This window comes from Oryctolagus cuniculus, chromosome 8, assembly GCF_964237555.1.
Source record: "Oryctolagus cuniculus chromosome 8, mOryCun1.1, whole genome shotgun sequence".
NCBI classification, from domain to species: Eukaryota; Metazoa; Chordata; class Mammalia; order Lagomorpha; family Leporidae; genus Oryctolagus; species Oryctolagus cuniculus.
Genome location: NC_091439.1, coordinates 94,089,551 through 94,113,438, shown reverse-complemented (window position 1 = coordinate 94,113,438; position 23,888 = coordinate 94,089,551). Strand labels below are relative to the sequence as shown.

Below are 23,888 nucleotides of genomic sequence, written 5' to 3'. Positions count from 1 at the left end.
GCTTTATCAACTAGTTCTGCTCTCAAGTATTTTCATCTGTTTCTGGATTGAACTCTACCCTTAAACTAGGAGGAGGTGCTGTGCCAGTGTCATTTTAAGAAGAATGTCACTGGCTTTGAAGCACTGCACAGAAATACTTTGAGTAATTATAGAAGTCAGGGTCTCTTAGGATTGCTTTTTCTATAAGGATGGAACTTAGTGTTTTAAGTCTTCTAAATTGATATTACAATTTCTTCATAATCGTTTCATGCATATTATCTCTGAAAATAAATGAATGAGAAGTTGCTGGAGAACTTTTGGAGCAGTGGAAAGACGGGTTTAGTGAGGCTGACAAGTAGATGTGTTAACTGGAAGGCAAGGGGTACAGGAAATGACTGGGGGTCTTGATTCCCCAGAGGTTCACTCTGCTCCAGTCAGAGGTGGTTAAGAGTAATAGGCTTATTTTATCTAATGAAAGTCATACTTTTCAGAGCAGGTAATTTATTATTGAGTTGAAAAGGGAAATCTTCCTATAATTTTTAGTGTATACACAGAGATCATATAATTTTCTTCTATCATATAAATTAGTCTGCCACTAAATATATGATTATGTTTTATAAAGCCCCAGAATTTCTTTACATGTTCACTTGAAAATGTTTTATTTTTCAAGTTTTCAAGTTGAAATTTATAGTCATATATGACTAAATGGTCTCTATCATTGAAATACAATTAAAAAACCACATCTTGGTAAAAATATTTTAAGTTTATAAAAAGACCCTTCCACAAATACACATGTGCTTCTTTCTCACTGAAGTTTGGAACAATGAAAAATATAGGATCTAGGCTACTTTGTCTCCGCCAAGAGTGTTGGTCCTGAATGAAGTGATTAGGGAAGTATCTTTGTCAGTCTGTGATGCTTGTGGACGTATGTTTCCTTGTTCTTGTTAAGCTAAAGGAAGGCAACAGGTTGACTTCCACAGATGGAAATACAAGGTGTGGCCACCAGAGCTTAGCTGTTGTGTCCCTGAACCTCCGTTTCCCGTGTGGATGACTTCAGTGGTAGCTCTGAGTTCACAGTGGACAGTGAACGTGCAGTGGCTGAAGTCAGTGGTAGCTCTGAGTTCACAGTGGACAGTGAACGTGCAGTGGCTGAAGTCAGTGGTAGCTCTGAGTTCACAGTGGACAGTGAACGTGCAGTGGATGACGTCAGTGGTAGCTCTGAGTTCACAGTGGACAGTGAACGTGCAGTGGATGACGTCAGTGGTAGCTCTGAGTTCACAGTGGACAGTGAACGTGCAGTGGCTGAAGTCAGTGGTAGCTCTGAGTTCACAGTGGACAGTGGACGGCAGTGGCTGAAGTCAGTGATAGCTCTGAGTTCACAGTGGACAGTGAACGTGCAGTGGATGCCTGTTGTTGTGAAACTGCAGGCTGGAGAACCAAACAGCTACTTTGTCCTCCTGCTCCCATCTCCACTTCAGAAGCTTTTCTCTACAGAGGGAAAAAGGACTTTTGTGCATAAATACAGCTCAATGTGAGGGCCTCCTTTGAGGTAAGATCAGGCTGAAACAAACGCTGAAGATGGCCACAAAGAGTCACAAGTCGCTTCCACCCCCATATGGTGAGGTTACAGAATTGCTTTGTGGATAGAAGCTTTGGTGAATATATTTTGTGAGGATCAGAGCCACCTTTGCCAGCAGTTTACCACTGGAGTTCTTTGGAGCAATCCAATCCTGAAGTAATGGTATATGTCTTCCTCCTTCTTGATAATGTTTGGTAAGGCCCTCATAATAGCATACTTATAGGAGTTGATTTCCCTAGTAGCATCACAAATGGGAAGGAAAAAACAGATGCATTTCATTTAACACCTGTATTTTCTTTCTTTTCAGGGCGTGTTGGAGAGTTTCCTGGGCACCGCGGTCTCGGGAGCCATCTTTTGCCTTTTTGCTGGTCAACCGCTCACTATTTTGAGCAGCACAGGACCTGTCCTAGTTTTTGAGAGGCTTTTGTTTAATTTCAGCAAGTATGTATGGACACTTCTCATTCTACATCAGAATTGTTCAATTCTGAATTCGTCCTCTAGATAGAGCACAGAATAGCAGTTGGGTAGATCCAAGAATTAGTCAACACTGGAATGTTAAGAGTTGGAGGTTGAAAGGAGGGACTTTCAGCAATTGGATGGCCTGACCCTCATTTTACATCTGACTCAACCGGGGCCACTATGTTCTATTTTCTCTTTGCTCCTTCCCCAATTACTCTTAGTGTCCTGCTTTGTGCCCTCGAGGGCCAAACCCAGTAGATGGCAATACCCAGTCTTCTTTCCTCCACTGGCTTCTTACTGGGAAGAGGAAACACTAGGAGGACAGGAAGAGAGACAAGGAGAGGGGTCTGAATGTGTCTGCTTCTCTCCACCTCACTGTTCTGCAGTCTGCCAGTGCATATCTCCTAAGACTTTAGCCCCTGTCAGGGGCTTCCTCTCCCTGGCACTAGCTCTTACCAGGCTCTGCAGGCAACTTTATTCCTTCCTTGACCTTCTCAAGCCCTAGGTTGGTAACGGCTTCCTGCTCTTGCAGAGCCCTCCCACCCCCCCACTGCCTCATTCTTCTTTGTCACTCGCACTTCTATAAATAGCCCATTGAGCAAGATATTTCACAAAGTTCGTGGAAAAATAGAATTAGAAGGTTAAGTTCATTTTGTGGCAATAAAAGGGATTTGAAATCCATGCCTGTGCCTGTGAGGGGGTCCTCAGAAATGCGTGGACCACATATTATGAAAAAAACTATGCATGGATTTCAAAATTTTGGGACCAAAAATAGAGTTATCCTTTAATTTCATTTTCAAGAATGTTTTGACATTCCTGTGTATTAAGTTTTCCTCAGAATCCCATGTTTTTCCAGTCGTGATCCCAACTGATGCACTAACAAAATGAAATGACTTAGTTTAAGGTCGCGTGATAAGTTAATGAAGGAGATTGGACACTCTTTACTTGGTCTATGGCTTCTAGCCCTAGATCCCAGGGTTCTTAATTAAAGAGCTTTTGCGACTTAAATGAATAATCACTAACACTGATTGAGTGCTGGTCATGTACCAAATATTCTAAGCACTTACTTTGTACTAACTTATTTAATTCTTGTAGCCATCCTGCGTGGTAGGGATGTATCCTATTTTATAGACAAGAAAGCAGGTGTGGAGTACAATAGGTTGCCCAGTGTTACAGGACCAGTCCTTGGTGAGCTAAGCCTTGAATTCCTGCTTTGTGACTCCAATCCCATACCTTTCGTGGATTCATTAGAAATCCTAATGGGTATAACAATTATGATATCAATATTTTCTTTTAGAAATAGATCGTCTTAAGAAGGAGAAAATTGATATGAAGTGAATTATTCAAGTGGTTGCATTAGCATGCAAATAGAATCAAAATCAAATAGGATATTCTGGTCTCTTTCTAATGTGCTTGATACCTCTAAGAGAATTTTCTTTACTGGCTTAGATAGAGTGCATTCTTATATTGTTATATATAGGATTTTGATTTTATAACTGCCATTACTTACATAATATTCATAGTTTCAAGGACTCATATTTAGCCTTTGCAACTATATGTGTCATCAGAAATGATCCCAAGATAGAGGAGGAGAATGAAGATTTAAAGCCAGTTTTTTTGATACAGGGTTGAGAACATCAGCAGGAGCCCTTTGAGAATTTGAAGTTCCAAATTTTAAGGAATGTTGTGAGTTTTCTCTAGGCCATTATCACAAATCCCTCCTCCATCGTAATTCTCAGAAAAACATTGGAAAGAATTTTATTCATGTCAGTTTATAGAAAGAGTCAAACAGTTTTTATATGTTTAAGAAAACCTTGTGTGAGACAAGAAAGCCTTTGTGGAAAGATTAAACAAGCATGTACTATAAACAGGAACAAACATGAACAGCCTTTGCAGAAAGATTTATTGGATGAAACGTGATCGGAGCCTTAATCTACAGAAAATGTTTGCATTCTGGTCTGCTTTAAATAATTGTGAGATAGAGATTATTTCCTTTCACTAAGAAAGTTCCTTTCCCACTTTGCCTTCTGCTTCATCGTAACTGGTAACATAACAGAGTTTCCAAGTGGTTTATTTGAAAACAGTCCTGAAGCAATGAGAAACATTTGAGAAATTGTGCTTTAAATCCATCACTGAGGAGTTTGAGGAAAACATGATTTTATGCACAGTGCTGACTCATTTACTTGTGTTATAGTAGGTGTGCTAATGGTTGTGCAAATCACAAAGTGTGTTTCATCAATTACCTGTCCCATTAGGTGCTCCATAAAAAAAGGCTTCTGTGATCCCAGGAAGTCTGGGACAAGCTCATTCACTTTACATGTTAGCATAGCAAGGGATCTGAGAGGTCTTTCAGTAAGGAGACTGTTTTACTTCGTCTTGCCCACGTAGTCTCCAGCATAGTTTATGGTTTTTGGAGAAATAGGTAAGTTGCTTTGTATGCTCAGTGTGGTCATTACTGATGATATCCATACTGGAAAATTTCTTGTCTCTTATTCCTCTTTTTTCTTTTTTGCTATAAACATCACTTTCATAATGAAGTGCCATTGGTTTTAGTGATTTTATTTGGGTCATTCTTATTGGACCACTCTGGGAGTTTTTATATCTTTTAGAGCAGCTATTTTGGTATATAGTTTAGGTTAGAAAATTTAAGTTTATACATACAATTTTTCCCTTCAACCTAACCACTAGCTAGTTACTGGATTTGCTTCGCATTCTGTATTATAAAAATCAGTTCCATAACAACCACTAATATTCTTAGACTAAACTCACATTGCTTTAACTTTCATCTTGTTAGGGAAACAAAACACGGCATTGCTTAAAACCTTGCAGAAAAAACGTCTGCTGGCTCAGAAGTAATAATACTATGTTTCTTTACTCTTATTTGACACTGGCTCACTGTATGATAAACTAAATTAACCCAAATTCCTAAAACTCATTTCTTTTCCTGAAGTTTACTTACCTTCCAAAGACATGTCTAGGATTAAACAGTGGGGTTCCAGACGTAAAAGGAACTGGAAAAGAACAGAAAAGTTGTCTTCAGAGAGATCCTAGAAAATCCACAGAGGATGCATTAATAGTTTTCTGCTTTGACAGTGTATCCCATTTCATGTTATTTGGTGAGAAGAGATAGACAAAAGACTTTGGTGACTTTAATGCCTACCCTGTCTTGAGCCAAATAAAAGTAATACAAGGACGCCATGGGGTAATTTTTAAAAAGACCAGTCCAAGAATCAGGAGAGTGAGTTCTGGTCCAGCTTTGCCATTAAAACCTTGAGATTGGATAAATGAGTCAACTTCCATTGGCTTTGGTGTCATCTATAAATTGAGACATATTTGACAATTGGTATTTGCATTAGAGTTCTTCCAGAGAAACAGAATCCATAAGAAGCATAATATAGAAAGAGATTTATTATGAAGACTTGGCTCACATGACTGTAGAAGCAGGCAAGTCCAAAATCTGCAGAACAGTCTGGCAGGCTGGAGGTCCAGAAGAGCCAGTGCCTCAGTTTGGGCCTGAAGTCCGTCTGCTGTAGAAGCGGAAAGAGCTGTGCTTGCCGATGAAGTTCACTGTTAGCCTGCGGAAGAAGTGTTTCTTCCCAGACCCTTTGGCCTGCACAGGCCTTCAGCTGGATGGATGAGGCTCATCCGCCTTAGGAAGGGCAGCCTATTTTACTCAAAACCCAGGAATTTCAGTGTTAAGCACTCAAACATGAAATGGTAAGCTTTCTATGTACCTGTAGTAGTCCAGGCAAGTTGACACAAAAATAGCTGCCACAACATCTAAGGGAGTTTCAATTCCAATATTCCATGAATATAGTTTTCAGTTTACACAAGATCAGTCATCTCGTTGCACGTGTTTAGTTCACAGGTCACTGTCAGCATCTTTCTCAGTCAAGTCTTAAGACAGAGGCCGGCATTTGTTCATCCAGCAAGCCTTTATGGGGCATGTTCTGTAGGCCAGAAGACACTGTGCCAGTTAGAAACTTTGAATTTTATTCTAGGGGCAGTGAGAACCCATTGGAACATTTCAAGCTGAGGTATCTAATTTATATTTTAAAAGGTAATTTTTGCTATGATATAGAAAATGGCTTTGAGTAAGGCAGGCCTAGGCATAAACAAAGATATGCACATTCTTTTTTTTTTTTCTTAAAGACTTATTTTATTTCTCTGAAAGACAGAGTGACAGAGAGAGAGAGGGAGAGACAGAGAAAAAGATCTTCCATCTGCTGATTTAGTGCTCAAATGACTGCAACATTCAGAATTGGGCCAGGCCCATGCAAGGAGCCAAGAGCTCCATCCTGGTCTCCCACGTTGGTGTCCGGGTCCTTCATGGGTGGAGGAGGCCCAAGTACTTAGGCCATCTTTCCCAGGCACATCACTATGGAGCTATATAAAAACAGCAGCTGGGACTGGAACTAGTGCTCCCATAGGCAGTTCTGGTGTCACAAGCAGCTGCCTAATCCATTGCACCACAGTACTGCCCCCTGGAGATTCTCATCTGGCAGAGACTTACTGATGGCCCAGATTGGGTTGGTGTTAGTAAGAGTGAAAGGATGATGCCTTTGAGAAAGTAGTAAAATATATCCCTAGGAATGGGTATTTTGTGTAGTGGTTAAGATGCCACTTGGGAGCCACATCACATATTAGAGTGCCTGGGTTTGAGTGCTGGCTCCATTCTGATCCCAACTTCCTGTAAATGTGCTCCCTGGTAGGCAGCAAGGGATGGCTAAAGTACTTGGGTTCTTGCCACCCATATCAGGGGCCTGGCTTAAGTTCCCAGGTCCTAGCTTTGGCCTGGGCAGCCCTGGCTGTTGCAGGCACTTGGAGAGTAAACTAGTGCCTATCTTTACTTTCTATCTCTCTACCTCTTTAAGAGATAAATAGATACATACACTGCTAGCAGTCATCAGAAACCCACTGCCTAAAAGCAAGGCTCTAGAATGTCAAGCATGCACAATCCTTGGTTTCTTTCTTTGTCTCTTACAAGAAATGTGAAGTATTTTTAAAAAATCATTGAAAAGTACTCCCCATGTAAGTTTAAAAGGATTCATACATTTGGCCCATCTTTTCCAAGCTGTGAATCTTGAACTAGATGTAAGAGATGGGAAAGGAATTGAAAGACCCTGGTTTCCTTAAATGGAGGTGGCCTATTCTAAGTCTGCTGTGGGACAAGCACATTCAGAGAAAAGGGGGTCCCCAAAAGGCTTCACATCCAACTCCAGCAGATACATGTGGCCAACTCATGAGAACTGGTAGCAGACAACCTCTCTTGATCTGACAACAGATCCATATCTCATCCTATCCACTCTTGTAGGTGGCATTCTGGCCACAGTGGGCATTGTGCACCATGCCTCAGGACTTGTCAGCCACTCTTTCTTCTTCCTAGTTTGATTCTACATGGTCTGTTTGGAAAGTTTCTTGTACACCTTGAGTTTTTCTCTGCAAGTGCATCTATCCCCCAAGCCAGAACTAGTTACTCCTTCTTCTACGACACTATAATTCCATAGTTTATAATGTGGTTATTTTTATCCATTTGTCTCCCTCAGTGAACTGCAATGACTTGAGGACAGAGGATATGTTGTATTAGTGTCTTTATTAACCAGTAATGCTCATGTTTATTGAATGCACACTGGCCACCAATGTTATACTTTCAATCAGTTTGTAGACTTAGTTAATATGGTGACCATATTTTTTGAATGAGTTTTTCACTTATGAATGATATGACTACCTTTGATGTACTTTTCTCAGAATTCTGAACTTAATTCTTTATGGTAGCGCAATAGTATTATTAGACTAAACCCTTACTACTTTCTGATAAATCAGTCTTTGCATCTAGTGGATAGAATGATCGTCTGTGTATTTGTTAGCAGTCATTCCAGCAGGCATTTGTCAGTTTTATGTTCTTCGTTAGTTACATCGTGGTGAAGTCTAACTTTCTTTCTTTGTTCTTTCCAGGGACCATAATTTTGACTACTTGGAGTTTCGCCTTTGGATTGGCCTGTGGTCAGCCTTCCTGTGTCTAATTCTGGTAGCCACTGATGCCAGCTTCTTGGTTCAGTACTTCACCCGTTTCACGGAGGAGGGCTTCTCATCTCTGATTAGCTTCATCTTCATCTACGATGCTTTCAAGAAGATGATCAAGCTGGCAGATTACTACCCTATCAACTCTGACTTCAAAGTGGGCTACAACACTTTCTTTTCCTGTGCCTGTGTGCCGCCAGACCCAGGTGAGACCATCATGCTTGGAGTTTGTACTTACTGTGTTTCTGATCTTAAGGTACTCAGGAAAGGGTCTCATTCTATTTCTCTGAGCAACTGTCCTCCCGAGTTTGAAGTCTGAGGTCTGTGCACAATGTGAGTCCATCAGGTAGTGAAATGTGCAGCTGTAGAATGTGAACCTAAGCAGCACAGTACTTTGAAACCAAAGCTACAGTATTTGCAAAGAATTAATGTGTGTATTATTGATTTTCTGTGATTAATGAGAAAGCCCAGGTACACATAATAACAGGTATAAAGACTGGAAAAACCTAACCCTCTGAACTTCAATTTTTCTGCTTTCTTATTGTGGCAGGAATTTCCTCTTTTAGGTAGACCTCAGATAAACTATTTTAAGCATGTAGGACAAAAAGAGCTTGAAGCTTTATATTAAAATTTTTAGATAAGAGTTACCTAGTAACAAGGGAGAACCTTATAGTTCATATCTGTTAGATAATGTAAGTAAGAAAGGAAAAGAAAAGCAGAAATGAAAGAAAGAAAAAAGAATGTTATGACCTAGGCATACACTCATATTTTTAGAATCAGGAAGGCAGGAAAGTAAAAGTAACTTCTGGTTAGGGGATGTGATTCTATCTATCTCAGCATTTTAATTAAGACCCATTTTGCCAAATATGAGTAAGCATCAGAACTTTTGACAGAAAAGTGTTCAACGTGGTCTTTACAGTGTTTTCTTGGAGTGATTCATCATTAATATATAATTCTGAAGGAATTTGGAAAAAGGATTCACTTTGAGGAAAGTTGGTTTTGGTCTTCAGTAGAATAAGGGGTAGATGTTTGCTTCAGATAATTAAATGGCAGTGATATTAGTGATCCAAAGTTATGCAATTGGCTGTAGGTCGATGTTTTTTAAAAAATTGATGTACTTCAAAAAGCTTGTGGAAAATGGAATTAAAGGTAGTTTCTTGGGGCCAGTGCCATGGCATAGTGGGTAAAGCTGCCACCTGCAGTGCCGGTCTCTCATAAGGGTGCCAGTTCAAGTCCAGGCTGCTCTACTTCCAATCTAGCTCTCTGCTATGGCATGGAAGATGGCCCAAATCCTTGGGCCCCTGCACCCGTGTGGAAGACCCAGAGGAAGCTCCTGGCTCCTGGCTTCAGATTGGCGCAATGCTTAGATTGGCAAGTGCTTAGGACAGAATAAACATTCGTTCCATGGTTGATCTTATCAGCATCTATTTAATCTGTACCCTGGGAGACACCACTGTGTGAAGCTCTCCCTCAGAGAGAAGGGATGTAAGATGCCTGGAAGCCACACTGCATGCACTTTTAAAATATTGGACCCACAGGCATATTTGTGGGATTTTGAACTTGCCTTTCAATTATTGATTTCTGTCTATACACACACACAAACACACACACACACTTATGTTTATGAAAATGTCCATAAGCTGACTTCTTAAGCAAGTGTGAGTAATCATTTGCCAAGATTTGTAAAGAAAAAAAAAACACTACTCAGAGTTATGAGATTTGGTGTGTTCCTAAAGCCAGATGAGGGCTTTGTCAACACACGTGTCACATGGAAAGATGATATCCATCCTGTCAGCCCCATCCCTGCCTGAGGCTGATGGAAACTTGCTCACTTTTTTATTAATTGGATGCTGACTTAGAAGGTAGTATGAAATAAGGAAGCCGTATCTCCATGTGTTCAAACTGTGAAAAATACAATGAAGATCTTACATGTAATTTTCTTTCTTTTCCCTGACCACTCCCCCCAATATTGTAAAAAGACAGTCCTAAGTAACTCAGATATTGTCTTGGAAGGACTCTGATGGTTCCACTACTTCTTGGGGGATCAGTAAAGTAGACTGACAGAGCTTTGAAGTCAGAAGCTCTGGTGTGCCAGCTGCAAGTTGGCTGATGCCAAGGGGGTGTTTAGGGCAAGTTCTCAAGGAAGCTTACATTCCTCTTCCTCATCTGTAAAATGAGGTTAATAATAGCTCTGACCTTAAAGAATTGTTTTGAAGGAGGTAAAAAAGCTAATACTTAGGGAATTTCCCAATATGTCATATGTAAGTAGATGTTAGTTACCATTATTTTTGCTATACTATTCATTAAAATTTAGGGTTAGTACTTAGTATGCAAGTCTAAATGATAGAGCAAACAAGTCTTCCTTTATCACCCTTCCTTCTGGTTGTACATTGTTAGGCAGTTGGCCTATCTGCATCAAAAGTGTTGGTTCTTTCCTTATTTTTGGAGTGATCTCAATGAGTGTCACTTGTCAAAGATGTGTCCATGAACATGGTTTGTTTCTAAACCTGTAAGATGAAATCTGTGGTATCAAAAAAGGCAAATAAATATTTGTATGTTAATGACAATCTCATTTTTTACAAGACCCTGCAAGATTGATGGTTATGAATTTCCTAATAACCTTAATATTTCTGAAAACCTTGAACATTTCCCCATATCCTTAATACTTTTTGGTAGCAAACTGTATAGGTCTACCATAAATTTAGTACTTGTTGATAGCAAACTGAAAAACGATAGTGAGAGAATAACACAGATGCATGTACAATTTGAGTAAGTATTCTAAAAACAACAAAAGACTGGGCTTTCATCACAACATGCACTCAGTAAAAGAATTCAATCAATGAGTCAATAATATTTGAACTGGCGAATGTCTTGTTTTTCAACACTAGGATAGTATGTAATGATGAACAGCAATTGCACAGATGGAGGTGGGATCCTGCAAACTAAGAAATGACTTCACAGAAAGAAAAATAGGGATCACTAATCTCAAAGAAAACTTTCCTCATGGTCACAGTAGATTGTCTGTGTGTGCGCGCTCTTGAAAGAAGCTCTTCCTTTTGTCCTACTTCCTAGTCTCTCTTGTTCTTACCTATTTCCATAAAACTTCATCCCTCCCTATTTTTTCTTTTCATTATGCAAGTATTTTGCTTCCTTCCATTGAGCCCCATCTATTGCTTGGTAGCACAAATCATGCACCTAGTTTTACTGAAGAAATTAAAAAGCCCCATTGTAAGTCAGGAAGGAGAATTAGCCAGGAAGTTTGACATCCATGGGTAGAAAATTGTTTTTGTACCATAATTCCACTTTTTGAAGAAATGGAATCGCTATTTAGATAGCAACAGTAGATGTGATAGTTCCCCCGTTACTTCGGCACTTCTGTAGCAGAGGTGTATAAGAAAGAAGATAATTCAGTTCAAAATCCGAAGGTGAAAACTGAAAGACAGTCAGTCACTTGATGGACAGTTCACTGCATCTCCATTCCTAGTGTTTCAGAACACAGGAAACTGAGTTGGAATTTTAGCTCTGCCACTAACGAGTAGTGAGAACCTGTGCTAGGCTAACTGCTCAGTCTCCGTCTCAGCATCTGTGAACTGCAGTGGAATTTGTGCCTAATCTCTACAAACAGTACATGAGATGGTATATGAGATAGTAATGTCACTGTCTGACACCCCATGGACCCTGAGTAAAAATCTATTCTTTTGCATATTTATCACTCTCTGACAAAAAAAAAAAAAATGAATGCTCTAGTCAGTCAGTCTTTTGGTTGTATTCCTTAAGGGGCTCAAACATTTAATTTTCTTCAAAGTCTTCCTAGGAGAAGATTTTAACTAGGCTTCTGCTGCAAGCCTGCCCCTTCTCCAAGAAAGCAGTGAATAACCTTTGTGTTACTGCAAATATGAAACAATGAAGCTCAATACATTGTAGTTGAAGTATTTAGTACTATTCCACTGAATTGTAACCCTACAAAAATACTGTACCCTATGTATAGTCATGTAGAAAAAGGCTTTAAAGTTCTAGAGTTTCCAAGAGGAACCTAATTGATTCAGAAACATAAATGCTAGAATTTTATCATTAGGGAACAGGACAATGAAAACCCTTCTGCTTTTCTTCTCTTCTCTCTTTTGCCTTCTTTCTTTTAAAAAATTGTATTTATCTACGTATTTGAGAGAGAGAGAGAGAGAGAGAGAGAGAGAGAAAGATTCTCCTATCTGCTAGTTCACTCCCCAGTTGTCTGCAAAACAGCTGGGGCTGGGCAAGGCCAAAGCCAGGAATCTGGAACTGAATCTAGGTCTTCCATGTGGGAGGTAGGGAGCCACCCACTAGAGCCATCACTTGCTACTTCCCGAGGTTTGCATTATTAGAAAGCAGGAATAAAGAGAGAACTGGGACTCAAATTCAGGCACTCTGATACAGGGTACAGGCATCTTAACTAATACATCAAACACCCACTCTGGCCTATTTTCTTTCTCCATCCATCAACAAACAATTATTGAGGCTCTAGTACAGCTCTTCTTATAAACTGTGCTGCTTATAACAAGGTGAGTTACACCCACATACTCACACATGTGTTTATACATACTGCTTTTTATAAAATGTATTTAAAAATGTTAATTACTTGTTTAAACTTTTATTTAATAAATATAAATTTCCAAAGTACGGCTCTTACAATGGCTTTCCCCCCATAACTTCCTTCCCACCCGCAACCCTTCCCATCTCCCGCTCCCTCTCCCGTTCCATTCACATCAAGATTCATTTTCAATTATCTTTATATACAGAAGATCAATTTAGTATAAATTAAGTAAAGATTTCAACAGTTTGCACCCACACAGAAACACAAAGTGTAAAGTACTTTTTAAGTACTAGTTATAGCATTAATTCACATTATACAACACATTAAGGACAGAGATCCTACATGAGGAGTAAGTGCACAGTGACTCCTGTTGTTGACTTAACAAATTGACACTCTTGTTTGTGGCATCAGTAATCACCCTAGGCTCTTGCCATGAGTTGCCAAGGCTATGGAAGCCTTTGAGTTTGCTGACTCCGAACTTAGACAAGGTCATAGTCAAAGTGGAAGTTCTCTCCTCCCTTCAGAGAAAGGCACCTCTTTCTTTGATGGCCCATTCTTTCCACTAGGATCTCACTCACAGAGATCTTGCATTTAGGTGGTGTTTTGTTTTTTTTTGCTTTTTGTTTTTTGTTTTTGTTTTTGTTTTTGTTTTTTTTTGCCAGAGTGTCTTGGCTTTCCATGCCTGAAATGCTCTCATGGGCTCTTCAGCCAGATCAGAATGCCTTAAGGGCTGACTCTGAGGCCAGAGTGCTGTTTAGGACATCTGCCATTCTATGAGTCTGCTGGGTATCCTGCTTCCCATGTTGGATCGTTCTCTCCTTTTTAATTCTATCAGTTAGTATTAGCAGTCACTAGTCTTTGTGATCCCTTTGACTCTTAGTCCTATCATTATGATCCATTGTGAACTGAAATTGATCATTTTGACTAGTGAGATGGCATTGGTACATGCCACTTTGATGGAATTGAATTGGAATCCCCTGGTATGTTTCTAACTCTCCCATTTGGGGCAAGTCAGATTGAGCATGTCCCAAATTGTTAATTACTTTTTAAATGAACAGAAGTCATGTTTTTGTTTCATTGGACATTAGAAATAAATTCAACTGTAGTTATCTGTTCATTTGCCTAATGTGTAAAGGTTGCAGTGACCATACACACTCAAGGGCAAGTTAATATTTTGGAAAGGTCAAAGAAAATTTTCTATCAGGCGTTGTTCTTAAAACTGGAGGAGAAAGAAGCCTTGCTAAAAATTGAGAAATTATAAAAGCTAGAAAATTGGCTCAAGGGGATACTAACAGTATTGTTAACAGAAGGAATATATTAATTGATTCATTATTGAAACTCCAGGGAGAACATGTTTAATAATAGATGAATCGATTAAGCAGAGTAAATCCTTTCTCAGGCACTGAGTGCTTTGCTGTCTATGGTATCTCTAAGTAAAAGATGGCCTTTTGCTTGGTGTGAAATTGTAAGACTGAGCCAAGTGATTGTGAGTAGCCTCACTTCTATTTCCATATCTTTAATATATTCCAGCATAAGCTAGCTTCCAAATAGTCTAAAATAGTAATCACTAGAGTGGGATTTCAATATCATGCCTTTCTGTGTAGTTTTTCTATTATCCTAATGAGTGCTACTCTCGAATATATTGTGTACATTAAAAAGTACTTCTGGATGTGGCTCCCATAGCCCATATTACATCAATATATGTTTCATAATTAGAAAGCCCTGTTTTTGATCTTTTTTATTTTATTTTTACTTTAATTTTTAATTAGTTTTAAACATTCAGTGTGATTTGTAGATATAATTCTAAGAACATAATGATGTTCCCTCTCCCCCTCCCTCCCTACTCCCCTCTCCTTTCCACCTCTCCTTCTTTCTCCCTTTCTTTCTTTTTTTGTTTTTGAGATAACATATTTTAAATTTTATTACAGCAAAAAGGCTTACTACTTCACTGAATAAGAATTTTAAAAAATTAAAAAGCAAAAAAACACTAGTTGAGTGGGAACATAGACAACACCTATAAGCAATAATTGAATGGGAAAACTACCATTTCACCTATATACAGTAAATTTTAAAGCAATCACAGATCATTAAAACTATAGTTTTGTCATTAAAACTATATATCTTCTATATATAGTTTTATATATAATGATATTTTATCATTAAGACTATAATAGTATAACATTCTTAACCATTGGTTTGACAAAGATATAAAACAAAGTTTTACAAAACTTTATTTGCAGCAATTCTGATAGACACAGACATTTTTTCTTTTTTTTCAGCAGCCCTTTAAAGGGACATTAGAACATAAAAAAAGGAATCCTGCTTTATCTTCCATGAACTATGTTGTATTATATGCAGTTTTATTTTTACTGGGTACCATTTCGTTTTTATGAAGTAGGTATAAATCATAGACTAATGAATGGTAAAACCAAGAAGTACCATTTGGTGTAGCTTTAACAAGGTTTACATTTGAAAGAATCTTTTACCAACAGTGTTGATGTTTTATCCTTCATCCTCTTTTGAGAAAAAAAATAGATATTTGGAAATGACCATCACATTTAGTTCAAGTTAACTGTTCTAATATTTATTTTTGCAGTTTCTCTATAATATTTACACAAATCAGAAAAGGGGAAGCCATGAATTTGGATTATCACCAGACCTGGAAAATTCCCTAGCCCTGGGTTTGTCTAACACACACATTTGGAATAGTTTCCTCAGAATAATGTGTATAGCACATCCCAGATGTAATGATGAGTGGGTGTGGAAGAGATTTGGGGAAATGTGGTTAAATGTATCCATCCCAGTACCTCTGGGATATGTCATCCCTTTAACTTCCAACATAGCATCTGGTGAACTTGGGCAGAATGCCTGTGGATTGAAAAGTGTTGTGATTTTAAATTGCCCAGTTACTGTGAAAATCTCAAGCATTAGTGTTGATGAAAATACTTAGGAAAACTCAAGTGGTAATAACAAGAAAAAATGAAGAAAAACCTTGCTATTATTTTTATTTAAGACTTAAAGCTAAGATGGTGGCAGGTTATTTCCCTAAAAGCTACTTTTCTCAGAGTTTTCACTTTGTTGTCCCTACAAAAACCTTTCTGACCCTTTTATCCACCTCGAAATTTAAAGCATACTTGTTTGACTTTATGAAGAGACACTAATGTGCTCAAGTCATCCAGGACTCTTGTACAAATCTGACATAACCATGTAACAAGAAGCACATTCAGTGATAATCCTGTATCTTTTTTCCAGCTACTCAGTTTCCTCAAGATGTTGCTTAAATAAAATGGAAAAAGTTTCATTCTAATGAAGAATACTATTTATCTAGTTCCATCAGGTTAATCAGTTCCACATGATTAGACCCCGTAAGAGGCTGTGTTGAGAAAATGGATTCAGATTAGGCTCATACTTAGGTACCATCCAAATGCCAGATATTTCACTAGGATGTTTTAATAAACCACACACACACACACACACGCACACACGCACACGCACACGCACACACATTTATTTACTTAAAAAAGACAAAGCAGCAGAGCAACAGAGAGAGAAATCTTCCACCTGCTGGTTCAGTCCCCAGATGGTTACAACTGCCAGGTCTGAGCCAGGCTGGAAACCAGGAGCCTGGAACTTCATCCTGGCCTCCCACATAGGTATTAGAGACCCATGTATGTGGGCCATCTTTTACTGCTTTCTCAGTGGCATTAGCAGGAAAGCTGGATGGGAAGTAGAGGACCCAGGACTCACAGGCTATTATGGGATACCGATAGCACAAGCGGTGGCTTAACCCACTGTACCACTCCGGCCCCCATAAATGATATTATAATAACATATTGCATGTATATTCAATCAGCACTAAAACCTTGAGATGTAGCTGCCCTTCTTCTCAGGGTCAAGTTCTGCTTTCTCCAAGTTGTAGAGCTCATAATAATTTCAGTTAACATTTATTTCCATTCTACCTGATAACAGGACACAGTGCTAACAATTTTGCCTGTACTGCGTTATTTAATTTGCAAAGTAACTATGCCGTGGGTGGTTTGAAATACAGTTATGAAAATGGTGGACTGCTCACGTGTCTGGGGTGAAGAGGTTTGAGGGCCCGATGCTTGAAAGAGGGTGGAGCCAGTATTCAAGCCCAGAGCACCTGGTGCTCCCTTCTCTACATCGTAGTGTGGGGGTACATCAGAGCCGACAGATGTACCCTCAGTGGCCACTTATTGCCCAGATTTGACCTCATGGCCCAGTGATCTTGTGCATACTTCTGATGCTAGAGTTCCTACCATTGAGTAGCTCCAAGGGCCTGGGTCACTGGGGGATGAAGAGGGAGAACCTGCATGGTCCCTGGAGGAGGCGTGCCAACCATGACGTGTGACACGAGCTGCTGCTTCCTTTTTATGCCCCTGACTCCCACGTCCACAGCCCTACAGCATCTTTTTGTTCCTTCTCCAGAACTCTTCATTAGGCGTAAAGAAGGAGAAGCCAGTTTAAGGTAGAAAAGTTACAGACACGCTTCTAAATGTCTGTGACTGACACCATTCGTGTCCTCCTTCTAGAAGACCAGCTGAAATTTGATCCAGGGGAAGGAGGAGCAAGTAGTGAAAGCCTTGTGGATACCCTCTGAAACCAAGAACGGGCCGGGGACTGCGTGGTGACAATTGGCTAAATCTCAATTAGCCAGATTCCTGGGGCAAAGAGCTTCTTTGCATCCTAAACTGTGGTACTCAGCCAGTGGTGAAGACAGAGTACAGTGTTTGGGCTTTTCCATTTGACCTTTCCAGAATCCTAATTAAGAAGACTGACGATTCCATCTGCACAGATACGTCTTCGTGGCCAAAATGTTGGCGCTGTGTATGTGTCTGACTCCAGTGGTGACCCACGGCTCTTACAGCTAAGCTTCCAATTGTAATTGATCATTTTCTCTTTCCTGAGCCTAAAGAAATTTACTTTTAATCTTATTTATGGGTTCTACCATGCCCTGCCAATATATATTTATGGAACTGATTTATTATATATTTATTTTAAAGTCTTTCTTTTGAAGCAACTGCTTATTAAGATAAGTAGAGAAAGTATTATATACTTTTTACAATCCTTTAGATGCTGGTCTCTTGGGGTTTTGAGAGCCCGTGTGTTTTAATAGCTTGTCTCAGAGGAAAGCTGAAAAAGATGGAGGAATTTAAATGAGCAGAATTGATGTGTATCCAAAACCTGAAAGCAATTTCTGAAAGTTCAGATAGGAATCCTGTTTTGGTACACTCCTGGTCTTTATTAACCATCATTCATTTCTCAAAGAAGCAGCCTTGAATATTTTTCTTCCTCACCCTTTACCCCTTGTTTTTAGCCAAAAAGTGTGTTTCAAAAAGACTTTTGATCTTGTGACAGGAAGTTCTGAAACTAACTGCATGAAAGAATCCAGCTTGGTCAGGAAGAGCAGCTTCCCGGATACCATCTAAATGGTATCTAAATGATGCTGAGGATTTTACTTACACTTTTAAAAAAAAGATTTATTTATTTGAAATGCAGAGTTACAAAGAGGCAGAGGCAGAGAGAGAGAAATCTTCTGTCCACTGGTTCACTCCCTAAATGGCCACAAAGGCTGGAGCTGCGCTGATCCGAAGCTAGGAGCCAGGAGCTTCTTCTGGGTCTCCCATGCAGGCACAGGGGCCCAAGGACTTGGGCCATCTTCTACTGCTTTCCCAGGCCATAGCAGAGAGCCAGATCAGAAGTGGAGCAGCCAGGACTTGAACCAGTATCCACATGGGGTGTTGGCATTGCAGGTAGCGGCTTTACCCACATGCCACAGCAGCAGCCTGGCATGTACTGTTTTTTGTTTCAAAAGCTCAGACAAATCAGACATTTCAGCTCTCAGTTGAGAGTCCCATAATCTAACCTCCATGAGTACTATCCACCTTGAATTCTGTGGTCACACAAGTCATCTTGATTTTGATTGAAAATGTTGAGTAGAAGAAAGAATGCTGAAGGGAGGCTGGGTGCCACCTGTGCTTCTGACTGATCCTGAGCAAATAACCTGGGGTATCTTACTTGAGAGTCCCACTCAGTATAAAACAGGCCTCGGTGGGATGTTTTCTAGGATATTTTCAAATGAACAAATGGAACAGTATATGAAAAATGCACTTAAAGCAGTTTAGAAGAAAATACTAATAGAAATCTAGGTTTTGTTTGTGATAATTTACTAACATCTTCCTTTTTTGGATTGGATTCTTATTTTAATATTGGGGCTAAGCGCCTTTTATTAGCCTATTCTAATTTTTTTGATACCTGTAATGAAACAGGGAGAATAAGAAAACATAACAGTGTGCAGGCATGCATTTCTTACTTCTGAGAAAGGAGGTCCTATAGTTTTCCCAATCCAGAGCCTTCAGAGACAGAATGGATCCTAAAACTGAGTAAAACCAGGACTCAAACTCAATGTTTTCTCTCCTTTAGTTTGCTTTCCTTACTTCATCTCTTTTGGCATTATCTGCCCTCATTCTTTTGTTGCTGTTGTTACAAAATGCCCCCTTTCCTAGTTTCCTCACTGATGGTGAACAAGCTATTTATTTATTTATTTGACAGGCAGAGTTAGACAGTGAGAGAGAGAGAGAGAGAGAGAGAGAGAGAGAGAGAAAGGTCTTCCTTCCGTTGGTTCACCCCCCAAATGGCCGCTACGGCCGGCGCTGCGCCGATCTGAAGCCAGGAGCCAGGTGCTTCCTCCTGGTCTCCCATGCGGGTGCAGGGCCCAAACACTTGGGCCATCCTCCACTGCACTCCCGGGCCACAGCAGAGAGCTGGCCTGGAAGAGGGGCAACCAGGACAGAATCCGGCACCCCAACTGGGACTAGAACCCAGGGTGCCGGCGCTGCCAAACAAGCATTTTTTTAAATTCCTGATGGTTAAGAGCCAAACTGGGTAGATTCTAGGGAAGAACAGTGAACAAGATGTGCACCTTTTGCTTTTGCCTTAGGGATCTCACATTCTAAATTTCACCCATCAAACAGACCTAAGTATTTCTCCTCAAAGGTTTATGTAGACAGAATCTCAAACATGCAAACTAAAAAGGCAGGTGAGGGGCTTGGAGGGGCTCAAACAGTAATCAGCAATTTGGATGGTAAATGCATTGTGTGATCCTTAAGGAGAAAAGCCTGTGTTTATTTCTCAGTATTTCCAAGGATTGGGATTTCTTTTGAGTTATCACACATAAAACTTTGCATAATAGGGAAAAGACTTACCTGATAAAGAAAAATGTTTTAATTATTGAATGCTTTTAAAATATTGTTTTAATAATCAGACCTATTAAAAATAACTAACAAAATATTTCTAAGAGGAGCATTAGTTTAATAACATTCCACAAGTGGTACCTTTAAATGTGCAAGTGATGGGAAATTGCATGACACTAATCCTTAAAAGTGCGTTAAATATTCATCTCTGTTATATTTATATTACTTACCTAGCCCATTTTTGTTTTCACACATCTTGCAAAGATATATTGCCTCATATGCAATTCAAATTTCCAAAAGTTTCAAGTTAGTTAATTCTCAGTGAAGTTTTAATTTTTGAGATTTTGCTATACAGGAAGCCAGTGATCAGCTTACTCAATTATTAGCACAATTATTAACAGTCATTTCTTTCACTAGGCAAAATATATACAGTGCCTTTTAGTAATAGGGATTTTGTGTTTTCTTTTGAAATTTGAAACAAATTTTCATACCATTTTCTTAAATATTTGCCTTGGTTTGTATCGCATTAGAGCGCAATAGATGTACCCAAGTGTTTTCCATCAACAGAGGTAAACATGGTTATAATAAAGAAAAATTTGTTGAGCACCTATGTGGTTATGGAAATCATTTCTAATGCCTAGCTATGTTTCTTTCAATAATTAATTATGCATTCAGGTGGTTTCTTTTTATTTTTAGCTAAACATTGTCCTTTACTTACAGTTAATATCTCAATAGCTAATGACACCGCACCAGCCCCACAAGAATTGTCAGCTGTCTCTTCTACTGACATGGTAAGTGACTTCACATTTTAAACCACCTGCATCCTGATTGCATGTTTCAAATCGTGTTTGTGAACAACTACAACCATAATGTGATATTGCCTGCCTTTCAATAATCCTGGCTTAAAATATGTATTTAATAGTCATTCACAGTGGAGGACCAGAAAATGGGCACTTTCCTTTGCTCCGGACAGCTTTTCATAAAAATTTTATTTTGCCCTTAAAACCAAAACTGAAGCTAGTATTTATTCTTCTAATATGCTTTTCAAACCTTTTTAAGAATTAATGGTGACCTGAAATGTTTTCACAGGGGAAAAAGAGAGATTGAACAATGAGAGCATAGTATTCTCTCCCTGTGTGTAGCAGGTTAAGAAGTCCTCTCCCTACCAGATGGTGCTGTGTTCTCTTCACTAAGGCTGATTGTAGCGGGATGTTTCCTCTGCCGCTTAGAAAGGACTGTGGCTCTGTCACATGATATCCTTTCCCATGGCTTGTAACCAAGGATCCTTAGGGGACTGGAACTGAGCTCTAAAAATGAGCTGTTTTGCATGGAAGGTCGCACACTGGAGAGAGACTTTTGTGTTGGAGAAAAAGGGAGAAGTGCTGTTTCAGACTTCCAGTTGTGTTCCTTCTGTGCTGAACGTGGAATCTGACCAAAGAATATCAATCTCTCCGTTATAAAGAAAGCACCATAATACCTTGTGTTGATAGAATGCCCATCTCTCAGGAGACCAGAACACTTCTGCAGATATTATGGAGCGAGTGCCCACAATATCTCTTTCAAAGATGATGTTTTGTGCCTTTCCTGGGCAGCTCTTACTTGACCCCATTTCTCTCTTTTCATATTCCATGGCTCTCTTGACTTCTTTCCTGTTAAAGTTTTCTCTGACTTTCCTCAACCCTTAGCTCTCTCTTCTTCCATGTTTGATTCTGTGTTTATGTATGCCCAGAAAGGTATGCAAGTGTACTTTAAAGGCCACGTACAGAAAAGAGATCAATTTGTTTTGTAGCCAGCCACTCTGTTATCTAAAAGGGCTTGTCTAAAACACACTTCTTTCTAGACTTTGAAGAATCTTAATTCAAATTCCTATTACAGTAAAACAATCTAATTAATGAAAACCTAAGTTAATTTGCAATAAAAATTAATAAAATACTTCCACTGATTTAAAAAGATTGTTTCCTTAAGTTCATTTTTTTGTAACTAATCAAGAAAAGCTTTAAAATTAATGAATATTTAAGCCTCATCATTAGGCAAATCTTGGAAGAGACTCCAGTAATTTATATGTAATTATATTAAGCTGTCTCAGTAAGATTCATGGAAAACAAATGGAAGTTCTGGTTGACTTCTGATATGACTATGATAGAGGACAGAGAGGTGTAATAATGATTGTAATTTAGCTGTCATTTGTAGAGCATCTTCCAGAGACCAGGTGTGTTACATACATTATAATCATAAACCTTAATATGTCCTGCAATTATTAACACAAACTTCCAGGCATAATTATCTGCATCTCCTAGATGAATGAAACTGAAGCTCTAAAGGTGAATAATCTTGTTCTCAGGTCTACAGCCATAAATTAGTAGAGCAAAGATTGGAGTTGAGGTCCCAGTAGTTCCAAGACTTGTGCTATTGCAAGCACACCAGGATGCTGTACTCTGAAAAGGGTCAAATGAATAGATATGCAGGGCTTCGCAGAGTGTCTGGCACATACTCCTCTCTCAGTTAATGTTAGGTGCTGCTGTTACTCGATGGGGGTATTATTCTCATCCCACTTGGTCATACAGCATCCCTAAATCAGAAGCTTAGGGGAGAGAAGAAATTAGAAGCCACTGCTTTCAATAGGCTGTGAGTCCTCTCTCTGCTTGGCCATGCTGGCTATGCTACCCTGAGCTTTTCCTAGGACAGCCATCAGGTCTTAATTGCTCTCTTTGCCTTTCAGCAGTAATTAGGTGATCAGAGAAGGTGCAGTCAAAGTGACACGCAGTCCCCAGGCCAGAGAGCCTGCCCCACACAAGGCCTGGTACATCATGTCGGAGGGAGGGAGGCCTTTTCCTTCAGCTTCATTAGCATGGAGACAAGCTTTTTCCTTCTTGGGGACAGGGATGTGTTTCAGTAGCAAAGAGCAAAAAGAAAGAAGGGGCATGAGAACATTTAGAAAGAGATTAGAAGTGCAGAACAGCTATATTTCAAGATGAAAAGGGAGGCTTTTCATTATTTCCAATGGTTTTTGGAATCATTCTTTGTCAGATCTCCTGTAGGTTTCTTACTGGGTGTATCCCTTTAACCTGCAAACACAGTTTTTTCACAGATCTCTGTAGGAGTCAGAGCTGTGGTGCAGTGGGTAAAAGCCCCGGCCTTCATCCCATATCAGTGCCACTTTGAGTCCCAGCTGCTCCATTTCCAATCCAGCTCTCTGCTAATGCGCCTGGGAAAGCAGTAGAAGATGACTCAAATGTTGGGCCCCTGCATCCACATGGGAGACCCTGAAGAAGCTCCTGGCTTCGGGTCAGCTCCGCTCCGGCTGTTGCGGACATTTGGGGAGTGAACCATCAGATGAAAGATTCTCTCTCTCTCTCTCTCTCTCTCTCCACCTCCCTCTCTTTTTCAAATAAATACAAAATAAAATAAATATTTTTAAAAAGGTCACTATAAAACTTAGAAACCAGCTGCAGCATATCATGCAGTTTCTAAACAGTGAGCCTTTTTTTTTTTTTTTTTAAAGATTTACTTGAAAAGCAGAGTTACAGAGACAGACAGTGAGAGAGAAGGATCTTCTATCAGCTGGTTCACTCCCCAAATGACAGCAATGGTGGGGGCTGAACTGGGCCGGGCTGAAGCAAGTAACCTGAAACACCATCTGGGTCTCCCACATGGCTGCCAGGCTCAAGGACTTGGGCCATCTTCCATGGCTTTCCCAGGCACATTACAGGGAACTGAACTGGAAGTAGAGCAGCCTAGTTCCAAACCTGCGCTCACGTGGGATGCCAGCATCGCAGGTGGAGGCTTAACCCCGTGTGGCACAACGTCGGCCCCTAAACCGGGAGCCCTCAGATCTGCTGGCTTCCAGTTTAGGCTGCCTCCCTTTTGCTGAAAGGGTTTTCCTGCCGCTGGGAAGGTTGTGTGTGTCCATGGGGGATTTCCCTCAGCTCCCTTGTGCAGCCTCCGGTCTATCTTGTATTACCTGTGCTCTTGGTGGAGATGGTGAAGAAGTTCGGTGTAGGTGTGGATACAGCCTTGGTCTCTATCTAGGGCTCCTCCAGACTCTCACCTGCCACCCCAGTCTGCG

The 23,888-nt window shown here is 39.9% G+C and overlaps 1 protein-coding gene across 8 annotated transcripts in view; it reads left to right on the top strand.

The window, feature by feature from the left end:
* Positions 1–23,888, top strand: part of SLC4A4 (solute carrier family 4 member 4) — a 460,760-nt gene that overhangs the window by 366,513 nt on the left and 70,359 nt on the right. For all 8 annotated transcript variants that reach the window (XM_070079470.1, XM_070079472.1, XM_070079471.1 and 5 more), the window contains 3 exon segments: positions 1,866–1,999; positions 7,973–8,244; positions 20,543–20,613. In XM_070079470.1, coding sequence (XP_069935571.1) covers positions 1,866–1,999; positions 7,973–8,244; positions 20,543–20,613 — 477 coding nt within the window.